Source organism: Penicillium oxalicum, chromosome I, assembly GCF_001723175.1.
Source record: "Penicillium oxalicum strain HP7-1 chromosome I, whole genome shotgun sequence".
Taxonomy (NCBI): domain Eukaryota; kingdom Fungi; phylum Ascomycota; class Eurotiomycetes; order Eurotiales; family Aspergillaceae; genus Penicillium; species Penicillium oxalicum.
In genome coordinates, this window is record NC_064650.1 from 4,507,395 (window position 1) to 4,526,268 (window position 18,874).

The window sequence follows — 18,874 nt, forward strand, 5'->3', positions numbered from 1 at the left end:
CTATGATAATGAATTTTTCCAAGCCAAATACACTTGTCATTTGGCTCCCGCGCTTTCTCATGGGATCATACTGTTGACTTTTCTGTTGTACGCGGGAAATTCTCAGGTGCACAAATCGTACCTAATCGCAGCCCTTGAGAGGCGAACATTCTGTTTCCAGCCCGTTTATCAATCGGACTAAGACTCACCATGCAAAGCCTTACTTTGATCCTTAGGTGCGAGTGCCTTATAGGGCTGTTTTCTGGTAACGCTAGATACTCACCGTATCATAATGCGCCTGTGATTCACCTAGTCGAGCATTCTACGTAGGTTCGGCACATATGGATAGGGGTATCTGAAGACGAGGAATAATTAGGGATGTAGCCATAGTAGATGAAGACATTTTTTGCGTATTCAATCATGATCTATTGCATTTTCACGTTCTTGATCTTTTTTTTGTTCCTCCTGGACCAGACGGATCTCCCTAACTGATCTGAGATTGGAAATCCAAGACGAAGCTATTACAAGGTGCGCTCCTCCATCTCAATACCATACTCTTCCTTCAGAGTCTTGAGCAAGGGAGCGCAAATCTCCATGGTCATGGGAGCAAGAACTCCCTTTTGGGAAATAGTGCCGTCAAGAACCTGCTTGACCGCCACACCACAAGGGACACCAACCAGCTTGGCCATGGCGGAGTAACCGGCGGGATTACCGTACTCACAGAGGGTCGAGGTTCGTGTCTCCTTGGAGCCGTCCTTGTGCTCAATTTCAAATCTGTGCTGGAGCATGACCATGTCACGCTCGTCGGGGCCATATTGCATCTTCTTCTCCAAGGTGGCGCAGAGGGTGTCGAGGGCGTTACCACGAGGGGTGATGGTCTCGTCGGAGAAGAGACCGATCCAGCGAAGACCGGCCAGCAGGCGATCGCGCTCCTCGTTGTTGGGGAAGCTGGTCTTGCTCTGCACAGCCGTGATGAGGTCCTGCTCGGAGGAGGAAGCGGCGCCCAGCACCTTTGCGGTGGCCTCCTTCCAAGGGACCGCACTGTCGAAGACGGGGTTGGCATCGTCCTTGAGGAAGCCGATGTCAACGAGAACCTTGATCATCTCGGGGAAGCCCTGGTAACGCAGGGTGCCGCGGATGACGGTCTGGGCCTCGGGGATCTCGTAACGCTCACGGAATGGAGTAGAGTCGCGGTTGGGGTAGCCCACGAAAGCGAAGCCGGGGTAAATGAAGTAGGGCTTGGCAGTGGCCATCAAATCAGGGCCATCGATGCTGACGACCTTGCCATCCTGGTAGATCTTGGCAGCGTTGCGGAGAGCAAGCAGCACGCCGCGGCTGGACCAGGAGAACTTGTAGCCGAGGGGGTTGTTGGACGCCTCGGGGGCAGGGAGACCACCGCAGAAGGAAATGAAGCTGGTGATCTTTCCACCGGCGGCGTGAACCTCGGAGATGGTCTTGACGGCGTCTGACGTGGATGATTAGCGTCTCGCTTTTCGATGGGCCCGCAAGAGGACAAGCACTTACAAAGATGATCAATACCAGGGTCTGGTTGAGACGCATGATTAGTATGGCGAACACAGGTGGAAGACTGTAGCAAAAACTTACCCAGTCCAATCTCGTTCATTACTGTGATGCCGGCCTTCTTACACTCCTCGTTGAGCTCCTCCATGGCGGGGGAGACGTAAGAGGTGGTGACAACATTCTTCTTTGTGCGGATAGCAGACTTGATGACTGTAGCGTGGAAAGTGTAGGGGATCAACGACACGACCAAGTCGGCCTGCTCCATCGCCTTGTCCAAAGCGGCGTCATCGCTCACATCCAGGGAGATGGCTTTGGCGTTCTTGAAGTCGGAGGCGAGGGCCTTGGCGCTCTCGAGGGTACGGCAAGCTGATCAATGGGAACCAACAATCAGCAAAGTCTCCACGAACCCAACTACAGGCAAGCGTATCGACACCACCGGCTTCTGGTCTTCAACGGCTGCCACTTCATCAAAGAAGTCGACAATGATTGTGCGGGACCAGGAAGAGAGCGATGGGTTGCCCCAAGATAAAATGACATACCGACAGTGACCTCCACATCAGCCTGACTCAGAACTTCGACCGTGGGCTTTGTGACTGTGGGGAAGTAACAAAAAAAATTCAGTTAGTGACTGTTTACACTTAGACAATCCTGGGGAAAGCTCAGACGGCGGGGTAGCCAGGCTAGGCTCATGAATTGGTGCTGGAATATCTGGGGAATCGGGTACGTACCGAAGCCTGAGCCCAGCAGGAGAACCTTGGAACCAGCAATTGACTTGACCATTTTGAATACCGATGATTTGAATGGCAGCAAAGATGAAAGTCAAGAAAGGATTCTCCAGCCGAACCTCTTCCATCTCGTTCCAGTTGAGTCATTGTCTATCACGTGGCCGGTATCGGCGCGGGGGGAGTTTATCTAAGCGGGTCCATCCACTGACGGCATCGTCTTCTTGATCATCGACATTATGATCCATCTTTGCGCTCGTGGCATACGATTCAATTGCATTCCAGTGGATGTATGATTGATGAGATGGTAAAGATAGCTTACTAGACCCCATAAGGTTGCTGCCGGGCATATCGGCGTGTGTCTTCTTTCACGAACTACTATTCTATCAGAATGACATCAATCAAGGGACATGTCCCAGCTTCCAATATCGATCAATCAACAAAATACTCCATACCATAGGTGCATGAGAAATGCATTCTATTGAAGGAATACATCCTAACACCCAACCTTCAGATACTCGGTTTAAACATACTGTCTTGATGCTGGATTGCACGCTTTTGTAGTTCAGAAAAAAAAACCCGGTGGTAGAATTAGACGCAATGGATACGATATACCTCGGTGCAATTTGACGGGTCATCACACCATGCCGTTTCTATGGATAGTACGCTGCATTTGACAGCCGAGACGGAGGTCGATGGAGGGAGGGTTAGGCCCGAATCAGAGTAGACCCATCGAATTGGAATCAAGAGAAAGCTCAAGATGGTCCCCTCCGGTGCCCAGAAGGGAGAAAGTCCAGGACCGAGTCGAGTAGCCCCTAATAATTATGCACATGATGCAGGGAGTAAAGAAAGAAGCGCAATCTTGAGGGTATTTTGATGGTGTTGCTTGGAACTGCAGGTGAATGCTGAACTCAAAAAAAAACGATCGGGGTGGTCGAAGAGTCCACGAAACGCCGCGGCATGCATGGAAGGATAGGGGGTTGAAAAGAAAAGAAGGGCTTCAACATAAAGACATGGTGTCGAAAGGGGAAAAGGAAAGTTTATGTCGCTTTCACCTTGTCCCCCCGCATAATCATATTACCCTGTTGACTTTTACTCTCGGGGCTATCACCGGCAAAATTACCTTCGCCATTGGGATTCTGGCGCGACTTGGATATACGCCGTTGCCAACCCAACAGGACAGGGAGGAAGTGCCAGAGATCGAATTCGGGCCATAGGACATCCAGAAAGACAATCTCGGTTTCTTCGTGGCACTGCCACAGCATGAAATCGCTCAAACGCTCCACACCCGAAGTCCGCACGAGCATGTCCAGCGGTGGGGTGCCCTTGGTCAACATGTTGTCCGTGAGAATTTGACGCGAGATCGTCTCCGGAGACGGATACATTGGGCTCTCGGCTCCTGACGTGGTTTCCGAACCGGCACCCTTGATTGGACTGCCGTCTTGTGGACCGAGATGGAGGGTCGTGGATGACGAAAAGGACGATTCGGACTCATACACACGGCCGATAGAATCGCTGCGAGTTGCCGAATCATCGTCATGTGTCGAAGATTCTGCAGAAGAGGACTCCGAGTCACTCTGCGGATCGGAAGTTTTTGATGAACCGAGCGTTTGCGCCCGAATATTGTGCGTGATGTGGGACTCGGAAAAGGGCACGCGGGAAGCGCCGTTGGCGGAAGGCGCAGGACGAAGAGGTGTGCTATAGTCGTTGACAGTATCGCGAATTGCGGTCGTGATTTCGTCGCGGGAGGTATAGGGGAAGCAAATGTTCAACACACGGTCGCCATTGCGGCTGGTGAGGTCGACGGCCTTGTTGACGGCAGCCAGCACGTCCGGCTTGAGCAGGTCGAGGCGCCCCAGTACGCGCACCTGAGCTCCGTATCGATCCAGCAAGTCTCCGTGCTGCGCCATCTGCGACAGCTTCACCTTGGCCATGTCCATGAGCGCATCGACCTCGAATTTGGAGCGCTTGAAGTTCTCAATGCTGAATGCGTAGATGGTCACGACCTTGACGCCGCTTTTGTAGCAGACTTCGAGAATCTGGATTGATGGGCGCAGAGTCAGCATGCAGGCCGCGAATACGGAGAATCCTCGAAGATTCGAAGCCATATGAAGCTCCATCCTCGCCGACGCCGTGCGCACATTCAGGAGAGTGACGTACCCGAGCCAGCGCCTCAAATCCCAAGTTATGCCCCTCAACGGTCTCAATCCCGTGGGATCTGGCGAATCGGCGATTTCCGTCCATCACAAAGGCGACATGTTGTGGGATTGGGCCTTGTCGAAGTGCGCCCACCAGAAGCTCCTTTAGATTGTTGATGGCAAACTCAATGGGCGGCGAGGCGAGAAACCATCGTCGAAGACGAGACAGATGCATTGAACCAGACATCGCGGAATGCCTGGGACCGAGGGGTTCGATCTCACGAACACGAAAGAGTAAGCGAAACGAGCGTCTCCAGAGACGAGTGCTTCCACGCGGCGTAAACAAGGAGGGAGGGTTGGGTAGGGGCGGAGCGGAGCGGGAGAGGGTTGGTTTCTTCTTCCGTGATCCCTGGCCCTCGGAGGTCGTGGGGTGAAGTATGGACGACGTGGTCTGATGTTGTCGAAACCTGCTAATTTGACTAAAGCGCTCTTTGACAGCTTGAAACAGAAAAGAATATATTACTTGGGCGAAGGAGACATGTGATTCAGAGAAGACTCCTGGGTATTCATGTAACACGACCGTGCCAACACTAGGCTACACTGTTCCGCGACAAGCCAGTCGCTCGGCAGTGGCGAAACTGACGAAACTCGAATGGCGTGGCTCACCAGCAGTTTCGCCATTGCGGCGACGGTAGACCAGCTTATAATAATAAATTCGAGAATGGGTCAATTGAAAAGAGTCTACGATTCAAGCGCACAGCCACGTTACAACCCAAGATGTCCCGTTGAAAGGCCATCGGGGCGTCGCAGGAAATCCGGCTCTCGTGGATGATCTATTTTCATGTGTCACTTTCACGTGCGCACTCACAGCCACTCTCCGGGCAACGCGCGGCAACTGAGAGCCATTGGGCCTCGTTCCACAGCCGACTCTTGGGATGAGAAAAAAGGGACATTTAATTTAAGAATGAGTGTTGATTTCGAGAATTAATCATTAAACATGCGTTGCCGCCCAGAAGTTTGCGCGACTTGAGTATCGTAAAGAAACATGGAATGAGCATCGATCGACCAAGGGACAGGAAACCGTGCCAGGGCGCCAGGCAGTCATTCTACCGGGAACTTCAAAGCCGCCGCATACAATTACAGATCTTTTCGCATCTCGTCCCCGCTGGAAGGCGTCGCACTCCCCGAGCTGGCCATATCCCAGCTTCCATCCTCGCTCCGTCGTCGTCGTCGTTCCCCCCGCTCTCTCATCGCATCCCGGATCCGCGAGCTCACATCCCCCAGCGCATCGTTCTGAGTTGTCATTGGGCTCAATGGCTTCATTCCGTGCCGCGAAGCCGGTCCTGGCCCCGACGAGCGACTGCGACTTCGATTGCGACTAGGAGGTCGAGTCGAGAAGAAGCCAATGTTGGCCAAGTTTTGAAACGACTCGTTGCGGGGAAGAGGCTCAGCTGAAGTCCACGATTCGCCGGTCTTGGCTTCCTGACTGCGCTTCGGCGTTGGTGGCTCGCGTACGACGGTCGATTCCTCGCCAGCCTCACGGAACGGATCGGTGACAATGCGGGCAGCATCAAAGTCGGGGAACAACTCGGGACCCATGGTGTTGATGGCATCCGTAACTTGCTGAGCGAGCATGGCACGCCTTTCGCGCAACCTGACCAGGGTGTTTGCCGACGACGGGTTCAGAGACAGGACGAGGGGTCGCAGGGATTTGACGATGTCCATACCAACCTCGCCAATGCGAAGAGCGGCAAAAGTGATGGTCGGGAAGCCGACCATTCCAACAATGACGATCAACCACAGAGGGACCCAGTCGGGCACCAGGCCCTGGATGCGGTTTCGGTAGGTCCAATAGGTAAATATCGCAGTATAGGTAGCGTAGACCGCGGGAGCGAAGGCAAGCGCAATCAGAAGCTTCCAAGTCGCCATCACGTCGCGACCTTGCAGCTTGACCGAGGACGCCGCCAATGCTTCCTTGGATTTTTTCATCGACAGATACTTTGTCGCGATGAAGACCGGAGTGAACAGAAGCAGACCAGGAAGGGTACCGATTGTCAGAAGGGCCAGCTTGCCCAAGCGATAAACCAACATGGCAATAACTTGCAGGAACGAAAATTTGGCGTACGCGACCTGGTGGTCACGAATGCCGACAATCCGAAGCTGCTTGTTATAGCTCGCGACAGCGTTTCGTAGATTGACAATGCGCGGGTCATCCTTGAAATGTGCGTAGCCTTTGACGAGACGGCGGTTGAGCTCCACAACCATGGGGAGCGGAAGCTTCTTCCCTTTGGTGTTGTACAGTCGGCGCGCAGCTTGGATAACCTGGAGAACGTCAGCGTCTCGTTCGAACCTTCAAACGCCCAGGCTCAGTTCGCGAGATGGGTAGCTCTTACCATTAGAGTTTCATAATCGGGGCTGGTCACAGTCACTGCGACCAGACTCTGGTAGATAATATCCAGCAGCGCTCCAACGGACTCGCGACGTTCGCCCTTCTTGAACTGATCAACCAGCTCTCTTGGAACCTCCACGGGATTCCCAAACTCAATGACTGCACGTGAACGGAATTTATGAGCGTGGAAATAGTTCATGCCGCAGGGAACGATCTTTAAGCCACAGTCCGGATTGTCTGCCAGGGTGCCCAGGGCCATCAAAGCCACACCCGCTATCGCATGGTCAGCAATCTCCAACTTTTTCGTTCAATCGATACTGCGGTAGGCGAGCAACATACCTTTCAGGGGAAGCAGAGATGGTCGGTCATGACTTCCACCCTCGGGGAAAATACCCACGCAGCCGCCCGAGTTCAATCGAGCAAAGACAGCCTCGTAGACGGCGGTTTGATCTACATGCGGCGCAACTTTGAATTTGGTGCCTTTGAAGTCTGGATCCTTCTCAGATTCATCCCCTGTAAACTTGCCATCGTCGTCGATATCTTTCCGGCCAGTCAGTTGGAAAAGGGCGTCTCGGTGCTTGAATGGCTTTTTGAGCACGAGCTCCTCCGGTCCCCGAATCTCGGCGATTGCCGTGCTGTGCGCAGTGCCGTTGATGGTGGGCAGCGCGATGGTGCCCTCTGCCTCGAATCCGGGGCCTTCAAAGTTGGTGCCCACTCCGCGAAGAAGCGTGGGCTCATTGACGGGGTCGGGGAGGTAGATAGTGCCTTGTCCCGGCTTCAGATTATCCATCGCGCGCGCCACAGGCAATGTACCAATTCCTCTGGCCAGTAAACCAATGAACTTGCGCCGAAAAGATTTCTCAGCGATCAACCATGAGATTCGTCGGTGTGCTTCACTGCGAATCACGCGCATCAGGACGAGCGAATCGACAAACTACCCCGGAAGAAAGCGCGGAAGGCCGTATTAGCACTATGATCCCAGCCGGGGTATTTCTGAGAGGCAAGTCCACGTACCTGATTCGCATGAGGGGCAGCGACGAGGATGATCGGTCCTCGACGGGGGATTTTCCATGATCCGCGAGGATGCACCTCGCGAAAGAAGAGGTCAATGAGGACGGAGAAGGTCCACAGGACTAGGTCGTATAACCACCCGATGAGGGGTGGTATATACGCCTGGTTCTTCCCCATCTCGGTGTGCTTGCAGTTGCACGCCCAGGACTGACCCACGGGAGGTTGCGGACGCGATCGGGGGTTTTTCGTGTGGGATGTGAGAGGAGCTGATTTCACATGTAACTTGGCGATGCTCACCCGGCGGCCCGCCAAAGAAGGAACAATAAAATCTTGGCCGCTCGAGCTTGGCCCCGCTCTCGAGCTCCCTCACGTCCGTCCGTTCCTAGTGGAGAGCGAACCTTGGGCGAAGCTTGGGGCGGATCGTTCGCTTAAGCACGACCGTTCACGTTCAAAGCCGGGGGGGGGGGATAGTCACAATTTTGACAGTCAGAGGAGGATCTGCTGCTAGACCACAGGCAGTCTGAATGTTGTGTCCAGTGTCAAGTGACCGAGGGGGCGAGAGTGTCGCGGACACCACAGAATTTTGGGGAGCTGCTTGGGCCCATTGTCCGACTACCCACGTCACGCCGAAGACAGTTCTAGAACCACGGCTTTTACCACCACCGAGCGAACAAGATTGTGTGTCCACTGTCCAGTGTGCACACCCTCAGGATTTCGGGTCAAGGTCTATCTGAAGACTATTCTTCTACGCAATCTGACGAGTCTTCAGTCTTTGCTGCTTCTCCACAAGATCTCTCGGAGGTATGGAATCCCAGTGGGCACAAAGAGTTCATGACGTGCGGAGCCGTTCGGACAACTCTTCCAGCTCCCCACAGCCAATCCTTTCGTCGGCGGCGACTGCTGGTCATCGATAGGCGGGACGGAAAGGCTCCGTGCTTCAATAGCCTTACCTCAAGTGGATGTTAGATATTATGCTTTGAATATGAAATAATCTGCGAGTGAATCTTGACAAGTTGAGGTTGGCACCCACTTTGTTTCGGGCAAAGCTACAGAGTGATGTCTTTCTTTCACAAAAAGGAAAGGCCACGATATTCCTCGTAGGTACCAGCTGTAGCTGTGCTGTATCGCATTCTGAAGATCGCACAAAGAGCTTGTTACGAAAGCACGGGACCCCTCGATAATGATTTACTTGACATCATCATCGCGTCGAGATTGCGACTCTGTCGATATTTATGTACGCTAGGTTTCTCATAATATCGTCATGTGCCATGTTAAGGTTCTTTATACCGCTGATATGGATGTTGAAAAGCTTATGTCCCAGCAAATTCCCCGTTTTCTATGTATCCTACACCAAAACTGTTTCTCCCCTGTACATATCATACCTACCACGGGACGAATCTCTACTCCATCGAAAGAGAAATGGATAGGAGCCCGCTCCATGCAGCCCAGACCTTGACAGATCCCGTGTGCCTCGACCTGATGACGCGATACATGGGCCACAGACTGGATGGCATTCCGTTGGGATTTCTTGACCAGTGTCAATGAAGAACCAGGGCAGCCGTCCAGGCCAGATCAGCCATTCAGAAAGCCTCACACTAGCGACATCTTCATTAACACTGACCTGCCGAGTGACTTGTATGCCTTGTTCGCCGATCTCACTACGAGCACGGCTATCTTCTTTCTGTGCTTGCAGTGTGATAGCCTCGCCATAATAACTGCTCGAGGGGTCTTCGCTGGCTTGATAGCTGGAGCGCAATCTGATCAGGAGAATCCGTAGCGCGGGGATCGAGGCGGCCAGAATGGTCAGACCGGTCTCCACGCAAGCCCAGATGGTGACGTGTGAGCTGAACCCTACAGTTTTATCATATCAGACAATGATTCTTTGTTTCTCCAGTGGAGCAGTTGGGTAATTTATTCCTCAAAGGTAAAGTCGTTAACTTGAGCGACATTGACAAGTTTTGAAATCTTGATGAATGAGGCAATGGCCGCGCTGACCAATGAAAATCATTGGTTGATTCATTGGTAGCGGTGTATAATGATGAGTCTCAATCTATTATTATGTATGGGAAAGTCGACGTACATAAAGCCCATACTCATGGCTAGTGCAATACCGGCTTTCTCGCGCTTCTTCGTTTCAAGGTTCCAGAGAACTATCCAAGGGAGGAAAGCCAAGATCACGTCCATACATCCGGAGTAAGCTGTGGCGCGAAAGTTTTCATCAGCTCCATCGGCGTCAATGGTATTGTTGTTCACAGTGATGAGGAGTACAAACCTCCCGCGATCAGCGCGATCGTTTCAAAGACCACAACGGGCCAGCACTTGGCCGTGGCCCATGAGCTTGAGGCTCCACAGTGCAGCTGCTGGCCTACATTGGGCCAGGTAGCAAGCACACAGCCACATGAGAGCATTCATCGTGATGATGATGAACCACAACAGCACCTTCATCCAAGTCTTGGTCACGATACGCAGCAGTGTGAACGCGAAAGAAGTCTTACTCAAGACGCAGGCGATGATCAGAATCACAAAACTGATATAGAGAAGCTTCAGTGCAGGAGGTATGATCTCTGGGTCTTCGAAATCGTACACATGCCTCTTTACCACACCCATACTCACGGTATTGCTGATGAGGGACGTGAAGATGAGAAGAAGGACCTGAAGCTAGGGTTAGCACGTGGGTACAAAGCTCGTTAGGGGGAAACTCACAGACCCAAGCAACACAAATTAAGAGATCATCTAGGCCGAATCCTCTTCTGCTTATACCCATTTTACACCATAGCCGTAGCCCAAGCACCAGCCCGGGTACTATGGTCAACAGCTAACAGACCGCCAGGATGGTCAGTCCCTGGGTCGGGACTTCTGCGCCGGTCGAGCTCATGGTCATCACTCGAGACGGTCAAGCAATGGAGGAAGTGGAACAGGAGGACCCGAGGACGCCACCCAGACGTGAGGCTTTTTCAAAAAGTCGCTCGAATAAAACGAACGTCTGAGAGAGGTTTGTAGCAGCACTCGTGTGCGAAATCCCTCAAGTCTACAACAAAGTTTTAACAATGGATTTTCCTGGATAGAAGCGCCCCCTATGTATAATTTCTCGCGTTGCGGGACCATCCATCCTCGCAACATTAAGCAAATTGTCCAGCTAAAATAAACGTTGATCACTTTGAATGCTGCTCGTCAACTGTCAAATGTGATATTTCAATCAGTAGTGCTACTGTGCTGAGCATAAGGCAGCACCTGGCGTCGAAAATATGACAGATGGCATGCCGCCTACGCCCAACCTCTGAAGGGACTATATTCCATGAGCCGAGTGCAGGAGTTTGAGGACAACGTAGATGTGACTTTGGAAATCTTTATGAACAAGTTGCGAGAACAGTTTGCTCGAACCGGAAAGCCATGTGAGATGACTGATTAAATCAGTTTCTGTGAGTTGAATTGTCTTTTCCCCCAACAGGAACATCTCAGGTTACTGATCTATCTATCCTGGGTAGTCGCTTGGGACGCCACGAGCCATGCGACTTTTTCGCAAGATCTTGGTATCCTCGAAGCAGGCCGCGATTACAAGGGCTTCCTACAGAGATTCAACCAGACGCTGGACTACTTCCATTGCCTCTGTATGTACCAAATCCATGACCACGATGCTGATCCCACATGTTCACACGAGGCTGATTTTTCCGGTGCCCGGTCTAGATTTGCCAGACTCCCGCCCTAGATATGTTTCTGGACAAGAATCCCGTCATGCGAATCGGGCCCCCTACTTTTGTGTGGGCCAACATTTTCAGTCTTGAATAGCTCCAGAAACGGTATAGTGAAGGCAATCCCGGAGGGAAACATGACTTCCTTGGTAAATTCCCTGGAGGTCGAGATCAAGGAGAAGAACCCTGAACTGGTCAATGATAACACCATCATTCTCTGGCTTCTATCAAACGTCCTGGCGGGCAGTGACTCGACAGCATTTAGCATTTACCATGTGCGCAGCCATCTAATATAATCTGAAGCACCCAGCTTCATGGTGCCAATCTTGCCCTCCCACGTAGCACGATGGAAGGAGATCCAGGGCCTTCGATACCTCAATACCTTCAAGCAGTGATGCGTGAGGCCATGCATATGCATCCAGGAGTGGGACTCATTCTTGAGCGTGTGGTTCCAAAGGAGGTTTCAATCTCCCCGATGTCCGCTTTGTGCCTGAGGGGATTGTGGTCGGAATGCTAAAATTCATAGATACACTGAAGGGAGGGCAGCTTTCTAACATCCGCCGTCTAGGGCCGGCAAGAAAAGCACAAAGGATCATTTCCTGATGTGAAATGAAAGTTACAGGTGTCAATAATCAGCACAAGTTCAAACGTTGGAATTTGATGGGGATATAGAGAGCGATGCGCCATTTTTCTTCTACCAACGAGGTATCGCCGTGACGCTGCGGTGCAGGCTATGAATCTGAAATGCTGTGACGGACACCAGCAACCTAATCCCAACACTTCCCCACCTGCCCCGCAACCTTCCATCCCGCATGATTCGGCTTCAGTCGAGCGAATTCTAGAAGCTCACTCTCAATCACAAGTCTGCTCGCTAACTTTCGACAATACCGCACGAGACGTGCTCTTCTCGTTTTGTTTGGCCTGATTCTGATACACCCTCTCTATTCATATCGGCTGAGATACGATCACCTGTGACGTGCTCGGCACAATTTTCCCTGCAAAATCGGTTCTCACTTCTCGTCTTTCGTCCCAAACTCACGACAATCATTAGTACGGCCCTGGTTCCGGGTCTCTCTATCGCAATGTCCATCAAGTATGTATGCTCATCTAGTTACAAAAGACATACATTCAGATCTGGAGAGTGGATCGCAGAGACTAATCCGTGTCACCAGCTGGGTCATGCTTCATGAACGAGACGGCTTCGTTCGTCTCCCTAATGAACGCATGATCTATTCTTCGCCTCCACGCACCACACTAGCCCTTACGCCACCCTCTGGCTACAAAGGCAGTGAAACCCTCTCCATCCAGAGCGGCGCTGGTAGTATTCATCTGACCAACCAACGGGTATGATGACCTTCTTGGTTTCCCTACTCATGTTCCTGCGGGGCTGGTCACTGACAAACTGTATGGGCATAGGTTGTCTACCTCCCCGCCCAAAAGTCCAATGACTTCCAGTCCTTCTCCGCTCCGTTGCTTAATGTCCGCGATTCCCACGTTTCTGCGCCTTTCTTCGGTCCGAATGTCTGGACAGCTCTTGTCCAGCCCGTCGCGGGCGGTGGCATTTCTCCGTCCCTGCCCGCCGTCCAAATTAAGGTGACCTTCAAGGAAGGAGGTGCCTTTGATTTCCACACCAATTTTGAGCGAATCCGGGAGCGGTTAGAACAAGCAGTGGAGAACATTGGTGACGGTGTGAGAGGAATGCAAGCCGTGGACCTCTCTGCGGTGCACCTGGATGAGCTGCCAGCCTACGATGGCCCACGGGAGACAGTGCCGCCTCCAATCACCGACACAGTTTCACCAAGGCCACAGCACGTTCGTCAACCCTCCACGGCAGGCGCTGAGCCTGCAGAGCCACCACCATGCTATGAAGAGGTGCAATCTCAGAGCGTAGCTCAAGAGCTGGAAGACAGACTCCGACGCGCCGGCTAGGTGCTGATTGCGAGAAGAGATGAGGCCTCACGCTGAAGGAGACTTGGATAAGACGAGGACGCACTCTCGCCTTCTAGGCACGTGTCCTCTTATGAAAATTGACTTTCAGTCAGAAGTCAATAAGATACCTTTTTGCATGTATACTATTTTTGACGATTCCCACGACCTCGAAGAGCTCGCAAAGCGGGCGGCTATGATGATTCCAATTCTGGCGTTGATTGCGTAATTCACAAATTTGGTTCATACTTTCTGAAGCCGCGATCCTCAATGCTGTTGAATTTTCAGAGAACATGGCCAAAGATTGGCACCATGATCCCCAGATACACGATCTTGCAGTCCCCTTGATGCAAAATCCGTATTGTAGTTCCAGTCCAGAGTGCCCAGTCCGAAGACGACGGAGGAACCGACCCCAGTCTGACCAATCACGTGCAGCACAATTGCGCGCTCTCAGCGGCCGGGGCGTCCCGATTTTCCAGTCCGAGCTTGGAAAACCACATCTTCCCGATCTTCAACCTCACCACTCCTGCTTGCAGTCCCACACGTTTAACCCCTCCCATCCATCAGTCCCCCCACGACGCCACTACGGTCATTTCAATTGACAGTCGCAATGGGTTTCGCCGACTTTTTCTCTGACGTCGTCTCCTCCCTCGGCTTCTCCGAGGTCGAGGCTGAGGCTCCCGCCGCCGACGTTGAGACTTCCACCCCCCAGGACTCCGAGCCCGCCGAGAAGACCGAAGAGACCACCGAGAACGAGTCTTCCGAGGAGTCCTCCGAGGAGGCTCCCAAGGAGGAAGAGGAAGAGGCTGAGGCCGAGGAGGAGGAAGAGGAAGAAGAGGAGGAGGAAGAGGAGGAGGAGCCCGAGGATATCAAGCCCAAGCTCGAGGAGGGTAAGTGAACCCATTTCGCCTGTGTTCTCCGAACTCGATGCCCGGTCGTCTATTGCCCTTTGCCCTCGAGGGCTTTCGATATACCCCTGCGCCGTCGAGCTCATCCGCCTCCCTTGGAATGCACCGCAGATGATGGTCAGGTTTGCAGGTCTACTGTCATTGCAGGCATTGCCAACAGCGCGATCGCACGAGATACCCCGGAATATGAAAGGCATTCTTAATTGCTAACGCACTCATATCCAGAGTGCGCCAACTCTGCTCAATGCGCTCCTTACAAGCACCACTACGACGAGTGCGTCGAGCGTGTCACTCGCCAGCAGGAGGACGAGGACTACAAGGGTCCCAAGGAGGACTGCGTTGAGGAGTGTAAGTTGGCTGTCAAGTCCATTGTCTTGGTCGATATGGATCTTGCTTCGTGACGCCCGAGTAGCTGACAGTTGGACAGTCTTCCACCTCACCCACTGTGCCACTGCCTGTGCCGCCCCCAAGCTCTGGCGCCAGCTGAAATAAGCGGATCGCTTATGATTTTTCTCTCGACTTCATCTCTGCCCAATGATCTCTCGATCATGCGACTTTTCCCAGTCCCTCGGCACTTTCCGAGGACATGGACCTCGGATTGGATGATCGGGAGAAACGCGAATCTGCTCCTCTGATGACTGTACCCTACGAGACAAAAAAAGGAACGAACCTAACAGTCTGCCGTCTACATTTTTCGAATTTCAAAACCCGGGTGGTCGACAAGAGGGTCGATCGGCTCTCGCGGGGTCAGCCTGTGTATGTGTGCAAATTGTGTTTTTTTAAAGCGGGAAGGGAGGAAGGACAGGATACAATAATAGATCGCCTTCTCTCTGCCTTGCATGTACAGATAGCTGGTCTTTTACCCGTTTCAACTGTGCTAGTGTCTTTTTTTTGTATTGTGTCCAAGGACGAATCTCATCTGTTGAAAACGGCTATGAGTGCCTGTACTTTTGATCCGCATCCATCATCACAACAGTCATCATGGAAAGATAGATCTAGCTGCGGTCAGGGATTTTCAATTCAGCCCAGCGCTGCCTAGCTACCCCGTTTATCTCTATGAATGCATGTTGTCTAGTATCAGAATTCCATGGTGTTTCCCGTGGGTGTAAAACACATTGGCTTGGTCTAGATTGAGCTGGGCTCGACCTCCATACCTGCGATGCACCAGGAGTTCAATCAGATGAATGAGCTGTGATCCAATTAAACATAGTATAAGACAGGGCTGGGCGGCACCGGGTACATGTCCATATCGGTACTTCAAATCCAGAACCCTACCTAAGCTTTACCTCTTGGTATATACCAGTCATATCTCGCCCGTAGATTTCCGTAAGACATCGGGTCCTGGATCCTAACGTGGATTTTTACTGTCTGGATTGAAGCCCTCAGTCCCTTCTTCTCGTGCAAATTGGAAGGCTTGATACATAATCGAAGGTACGTAATATACAGGGCGCGGCACGGTGCATAGGTATAATTCAATCTAGCTAGGGCTACTGATAGGTATTTTTCAAAGAATTGATCGGAAGTGGGTGATATCAGGTACAGTACGACAGGGAAAACCGAGTCTTTTATTTTTTCGATGCGTGAAAACTTGGTCAATGGCTCAAGAGCGGGCAGTCACTACGTACTACATAAGGTACCACCTCGGTCAGGAGATCAGGATGATTGGACTGGAGCCACTACATCACTAAACATTGGTAGCCCGGTAGAGTGGGCTCCAGATTGATACAGGAATTTTGTACCAGCAGGGATTCGTGTTTATCGCCCAGGTACCGCAAATTTCAGAATTGAATAGATTCGATCTAATTCGCTGGGAGGGACGCAAGGTTATGTATTCGGCATTTTATACGATGGATTGGTTCTTCGGCAAGAAGACAGAGCACGTGCCTTGATCCAAGTCAAGCGAGGAGAAAGTGAGCACGGAGGAAAGTCATTGGAATCATATCATCGGACGTTGACATTCATGAGAGGGAAAAAAAAAGGGGGCATGAAGATCGGTGGAGCGCTCAAGGCGCTTGGTTCACATTTTTCTTGCAAGTAGGATCTTCTGAGGCGTTGCCAGCAAGTATCTTCGAGGTACCCTTGTTGCTTTCGACATCTCCATCATCCGAATCCCCTCCCGAGACACCAAGCTCGACCCCCCGATCAACGTCCCACCTGCGGCGCTGGACCTTTCTGCCGAACAATCCGATCGACATGGGCAAGGGAGCTACGGCGGCACACAAGACACAGGAAAAAATCAGTGCCCGGCGCATATTCCCGGGGGGATTTCCGTCCTGTCCGTCCTTAAGCGCATCCTGGATCAAGATGCAACATGCTCCGAGCAATTGTCCACCCGTCCAACAAAGTGTACTGCCAACCTCTGGAGAGAAAGGATACGTGATTTCGGCCAGATATTCTAGTGTGATCGGAAGAAGAGCAAATGAGGACGCGCCCATCAAGGCCATCACAACGTATGTGGGCGCGATACCCGCGGAGCTGGATGGTGCAAACACCAGCCCGATGTACGACGCCACGATGATGGGCACGAGGATGCGGATCGATCCCAGGTAATGTTTCCAGCGATCAGTGACGGGAGACATGATTGCCGCGGACACGAGGCCAACGACAATGAGTATAGCGCCTGCAATGCCCGCCTCGGTTTCGGAGAAACCATAGGGACTAAGGATCTGGTTCAACAATGATGACACGCTGTTGAAGAAGGCGACGTAGACCGCGAATGGGGCAACGATCAACCAAAACTCTAGAGTGACGCAAAGTTGGCGCATCGCAGGAATAAGCGGCGTGCGGGGCCCGGAGGACGAGGCGCTGGGGGGAGTCGGCGGCTCCGCGGGGAGAAAGAAGGCGGGTATGCATGCGACAGTAGACTATATTGAACACCCATCATTGGGTCAAGATGTCAGTCGTGGATCTTTTCTTGTGTGGTCTCTCTGGTCTCGCTGCCTTTGGCGAGAGAGACTCGATCCGTATCGCAGATTTGCAGGGGAAATATGACACACAATGATAGAGATATAGAGCACCATATTGGGGATGTCAGATGGGTCAGTCGCCCACATCGAATCCACCAACTGCCCGATTGCAGCTCCAAGTGGGTTGGCCAGACTAGCGAGGGCTGTCGCACTCGTGCGTCCCTTGGCTGAGAACCACAAATCGCTGTAGCGTGTTGGAGCACATAGACAGAACGGTTGTGCAAGACCGATGAGGATCTGGCCGAACATCACGAGGCCGAAGATGCCTCCGTTGGCTTTGGTACCTGCATAGCGCAGCCAGTTGCCAACCAGCAGTAGCGTTGCTGTGATGAGAATCGCCGGTTTAGGTCCACCCTTGTTGAGCACCCAAATAACGAAACTGACCGTCGGAGCGTTTGTGATTAGCCCAGCTCGGAAGTCAATTATGCTTCGTCAATCCATCCTTTTGCCATCGGGACGATTGAACTCGTGCGAGTTGTTATGAGACTGCGGGAACGATTACTTACGGGCTGGCGATGCAGAACGCAAAGAGGAAGCCAGTACTGAGCCAGTTCACCGCACTCTCCGAGACATTAAAGTAGCTGGCTGTGGTGGTGGAGATTGAAGAGAAAGTGAGCCACTATAACATTTGGAAAACAAGACGGATCAATGATTTGTCGGACCAACGAGTGTCTTGTTCCTCTCTCTCTCTCTCTCTCTCTCTCTCTCTTCTTTTTTGTTTCCTCCATGTCCTTGCAAAGAACGGGGCCTTTTCAATGTGGGTTCAAGTATAGATCCGCACTTACATCCCAGCTCACGACGACATTGAGCAAGACCAGCTGCGCCAGCCCCCAGAATCGCCGCTTATAAACCCGATAAGTAGGTGGCATTGGAGGTACCGAGGTAGTCTCGACCGTTGATATTTCGGATGAACGAGGGTAATGACTGGTAATGGGGCACGTTGATGCTGTTCACGAAGCATTGACAGAGCAAGATCAGGGTTCCATTTCTTCTCACGCCTCCTCCTGGATGTAAGCGGCCGATTTCAAGGTTTGCGACCATTCGAGGGCGCCAGAGAGTCAGTCGACCTGGATTTAAGTTGCGGAGGACGGGACTAGTGCACAATGAGGGTGTATGATCGTTGGGTCAGCGAGTGGGGGTCGCGGAGAGGAAAAGTGGCCGTGGCAGACAAAGAACAGTGAGACTTTGAATCTTCTTTACTCTTCTTTTGCCGAGACCAACAACTAGAGCCACATTGACTCTCTCGCACTACTTTTGATTTCAGGATCGACCGCAGTCTGCGTGACCCGGAGTTTCACATGAAGCCAGTCCCAGACCAGTGTTAGAGGGTCTCCGCACGTCATACCCCTGCTTGGTCAAATGTAACCCCATCGTGGACCACAAGTGATGCATGCGACATGGAGGTCTTTCCTTTTGAGACCTAGAGAATGATGATGGCCATGCGAGTCCCCGCAATTAGACGGCAAAAGTCGCAGATCCGAGTGCTCAACCGTGCGCAACGGTGGTAAATCAGGTTGAGTCGCATTTCACACCTCTTCCCGCCTTCATAAGCCAGCTCCGGCGAGCTTGGGGAGGGGTGGAGGACTATCTCACACAGCAAACGAGGATAATCTCAATCATAGAAG

At 52.2% G+C, this 18,874-nt stretch overlaps 8 protein-coding genes across 8 annotated transcripts; 3 read left to right on the forward strand and 5 right to left on the reverse strand.

Annotated features, from left to right (window-relative positions):
- Window positions 1–500: 500 nt before the first annotated feature.
- Window positions 501–2,280, reverse strand: POX_a01490 (Saccharopine dehydrogenase; the record flags this gene model as incomplete). The annotated part of the gene is made up of 5 exons (XM_050110418.1): window positions 501–1,444; window positions 1,504–1,524; window positions 1,585–1,866; window positions 2,040–2,093; window positions 2,229–2,280. The coding sequence occupies 5 exons, from the start codon at window positions 2,278–2,280 to the stop codon at window positions 501–503; spliced, it is 1,353 nt and encodes a 450-aa protein (XP_049974186.1).
- Window positions 2,281–3,262: 982 nt separating this feature from the next.
- Window positions 3,263–4,607, reverse strand: POX_a01491 (Dehydrodolichyl diphosphate synthase complex subunit; the record flags this gene model as incomplete). Its single annotated transcript, XM_050110419.1, has 2 exons — window positions 3,263–4,261; window positions 4,383–4,607. 2 exons carry the CDS (start codon window positions 4,605–4,607, stop codon window positions 3,263–3,265), a joined length of 1,224 nt encoding a protein of 407 aa, XP_049974187.1.
- An 890-nt stretch (window positions 4,608–5,497) lies between these two features.
- Window positions 5,498–7,937, reverse strand: POX_a01492 (putative acyltransferase; the record flags this gene model as incomplete). Its single annotated transcript, XM_050110420.1, has 4 exons — window positions 5,498–6,682; window positions 6,754–7,022; window positions 7,089–7,683; window positions 7,764–7,937. The coding sequence occupies 4 exons, from the start codon at window positions 7,935–7,937 to the stop codon at window positions 5,498–5,500; spliced, it is 2,223 nt and encodes a 740-aa protein (XP_049974188.1).
- A 1,734-nt stretch (window positions 7,938–9,671) lies between these two features.
- On the reverse strand, window positions 9,672–10,635 carry POX_a01493 (uncharacterized protein; the record flags this gene model as incomplete). Its single annotated transcript, XM_050110421.1, has 5 exons — window positions 9,672–9,750; window positions 9,841–9,958; window positions 10,033–10,125; window positions 10,256–10,412; window positions 10,585–10,635. The coding sequence occupies 5 exons, from the start codon at window positions 10,633–10,635 to the stop codon at window positions 9,672–9,674; spliced, it is 498 nt and encodes a 165-aa protein (XP_049974189.1).
- A 951-nt stretch (window positions 10,636–11,586) lies between these two features.
- POX_a01494 (uncharacterized protein) lies at window positions 11,587–11,745 on the forward strand (the record flags this gene model as incomplete). The annotated part of the gene is made up of 1 exon (XM_050110422.1): window positions 11,587–11,745. One exon carries the CDS (start codon window positions 11,587–11,589, stop codon window positions 11,743–11,745), a length of 159 nt encoding a protein of 52 aa, XP_049974190.1.
- Window positions 11,746–12,531: 786 nt separating this feature from the next.
- On the forward strand, window positions 12,532–13,378 carry POX_a01495 (uncharacterized protein; the record flags this gene model as incomplete). Its single annotated transcript, XM_050110423.1, has 3 exons — window positions 12,532–12,542; window positions 12,622–12,793; window positions 12,866–13,378. The coding sequence occupies 3 exons, from the start codon at window positions 12,532–12,534 to the stop codon at window positions 13,376–13,378; spliced, it is 696 nt and encodes a 231-aa protein (XP_049974191.1).
- Window positions 13,379–13,985: 607 nt separating this feature from the next.
- Window positions 13,986–14,775, forward strand: POX_a01496 (uncharacterized protein; the record flags this gene model as incomplete). The annotated part of the gene is made up of 3 exons (XM_050110424.1): window positions 13,986–14,265; window positions 14,509–14,631; window positions 14,711–14,775. The coding sequence occupies 3 exons, from the start codon at window positions 13,986–13,988 to the stop codon at window positions 14,773–14,775; spliced, it is 468 nt and encodes a 155-aa protein (XP_049974192.1).
- Window positions 14,776–16,286: 1,511 nt separating this feature from the next.
- POX_a01497 (MFS-type transporter) lies at window positions 16,287–18,118 on the reverse strand (the record flags this gene model as incomplete). The annotated part of the gene is made up of 4 exons (XM_050110425.1): window positions 16,287–17,147; window positions 17,280–17,628; window positions 17,756–17,868; window positions 18,035–18,118. The coding sequence occupies 4 exons, from the start codon at window positions 18,116–18,118 to the stop codon at window positions 16,287–16,289; spliced, it is 1,407 nt and encodes a 468-aa protein (XP_049974193.1).
- Window positions 18,119–18,874: the final 756 nt, after the last annotated feature.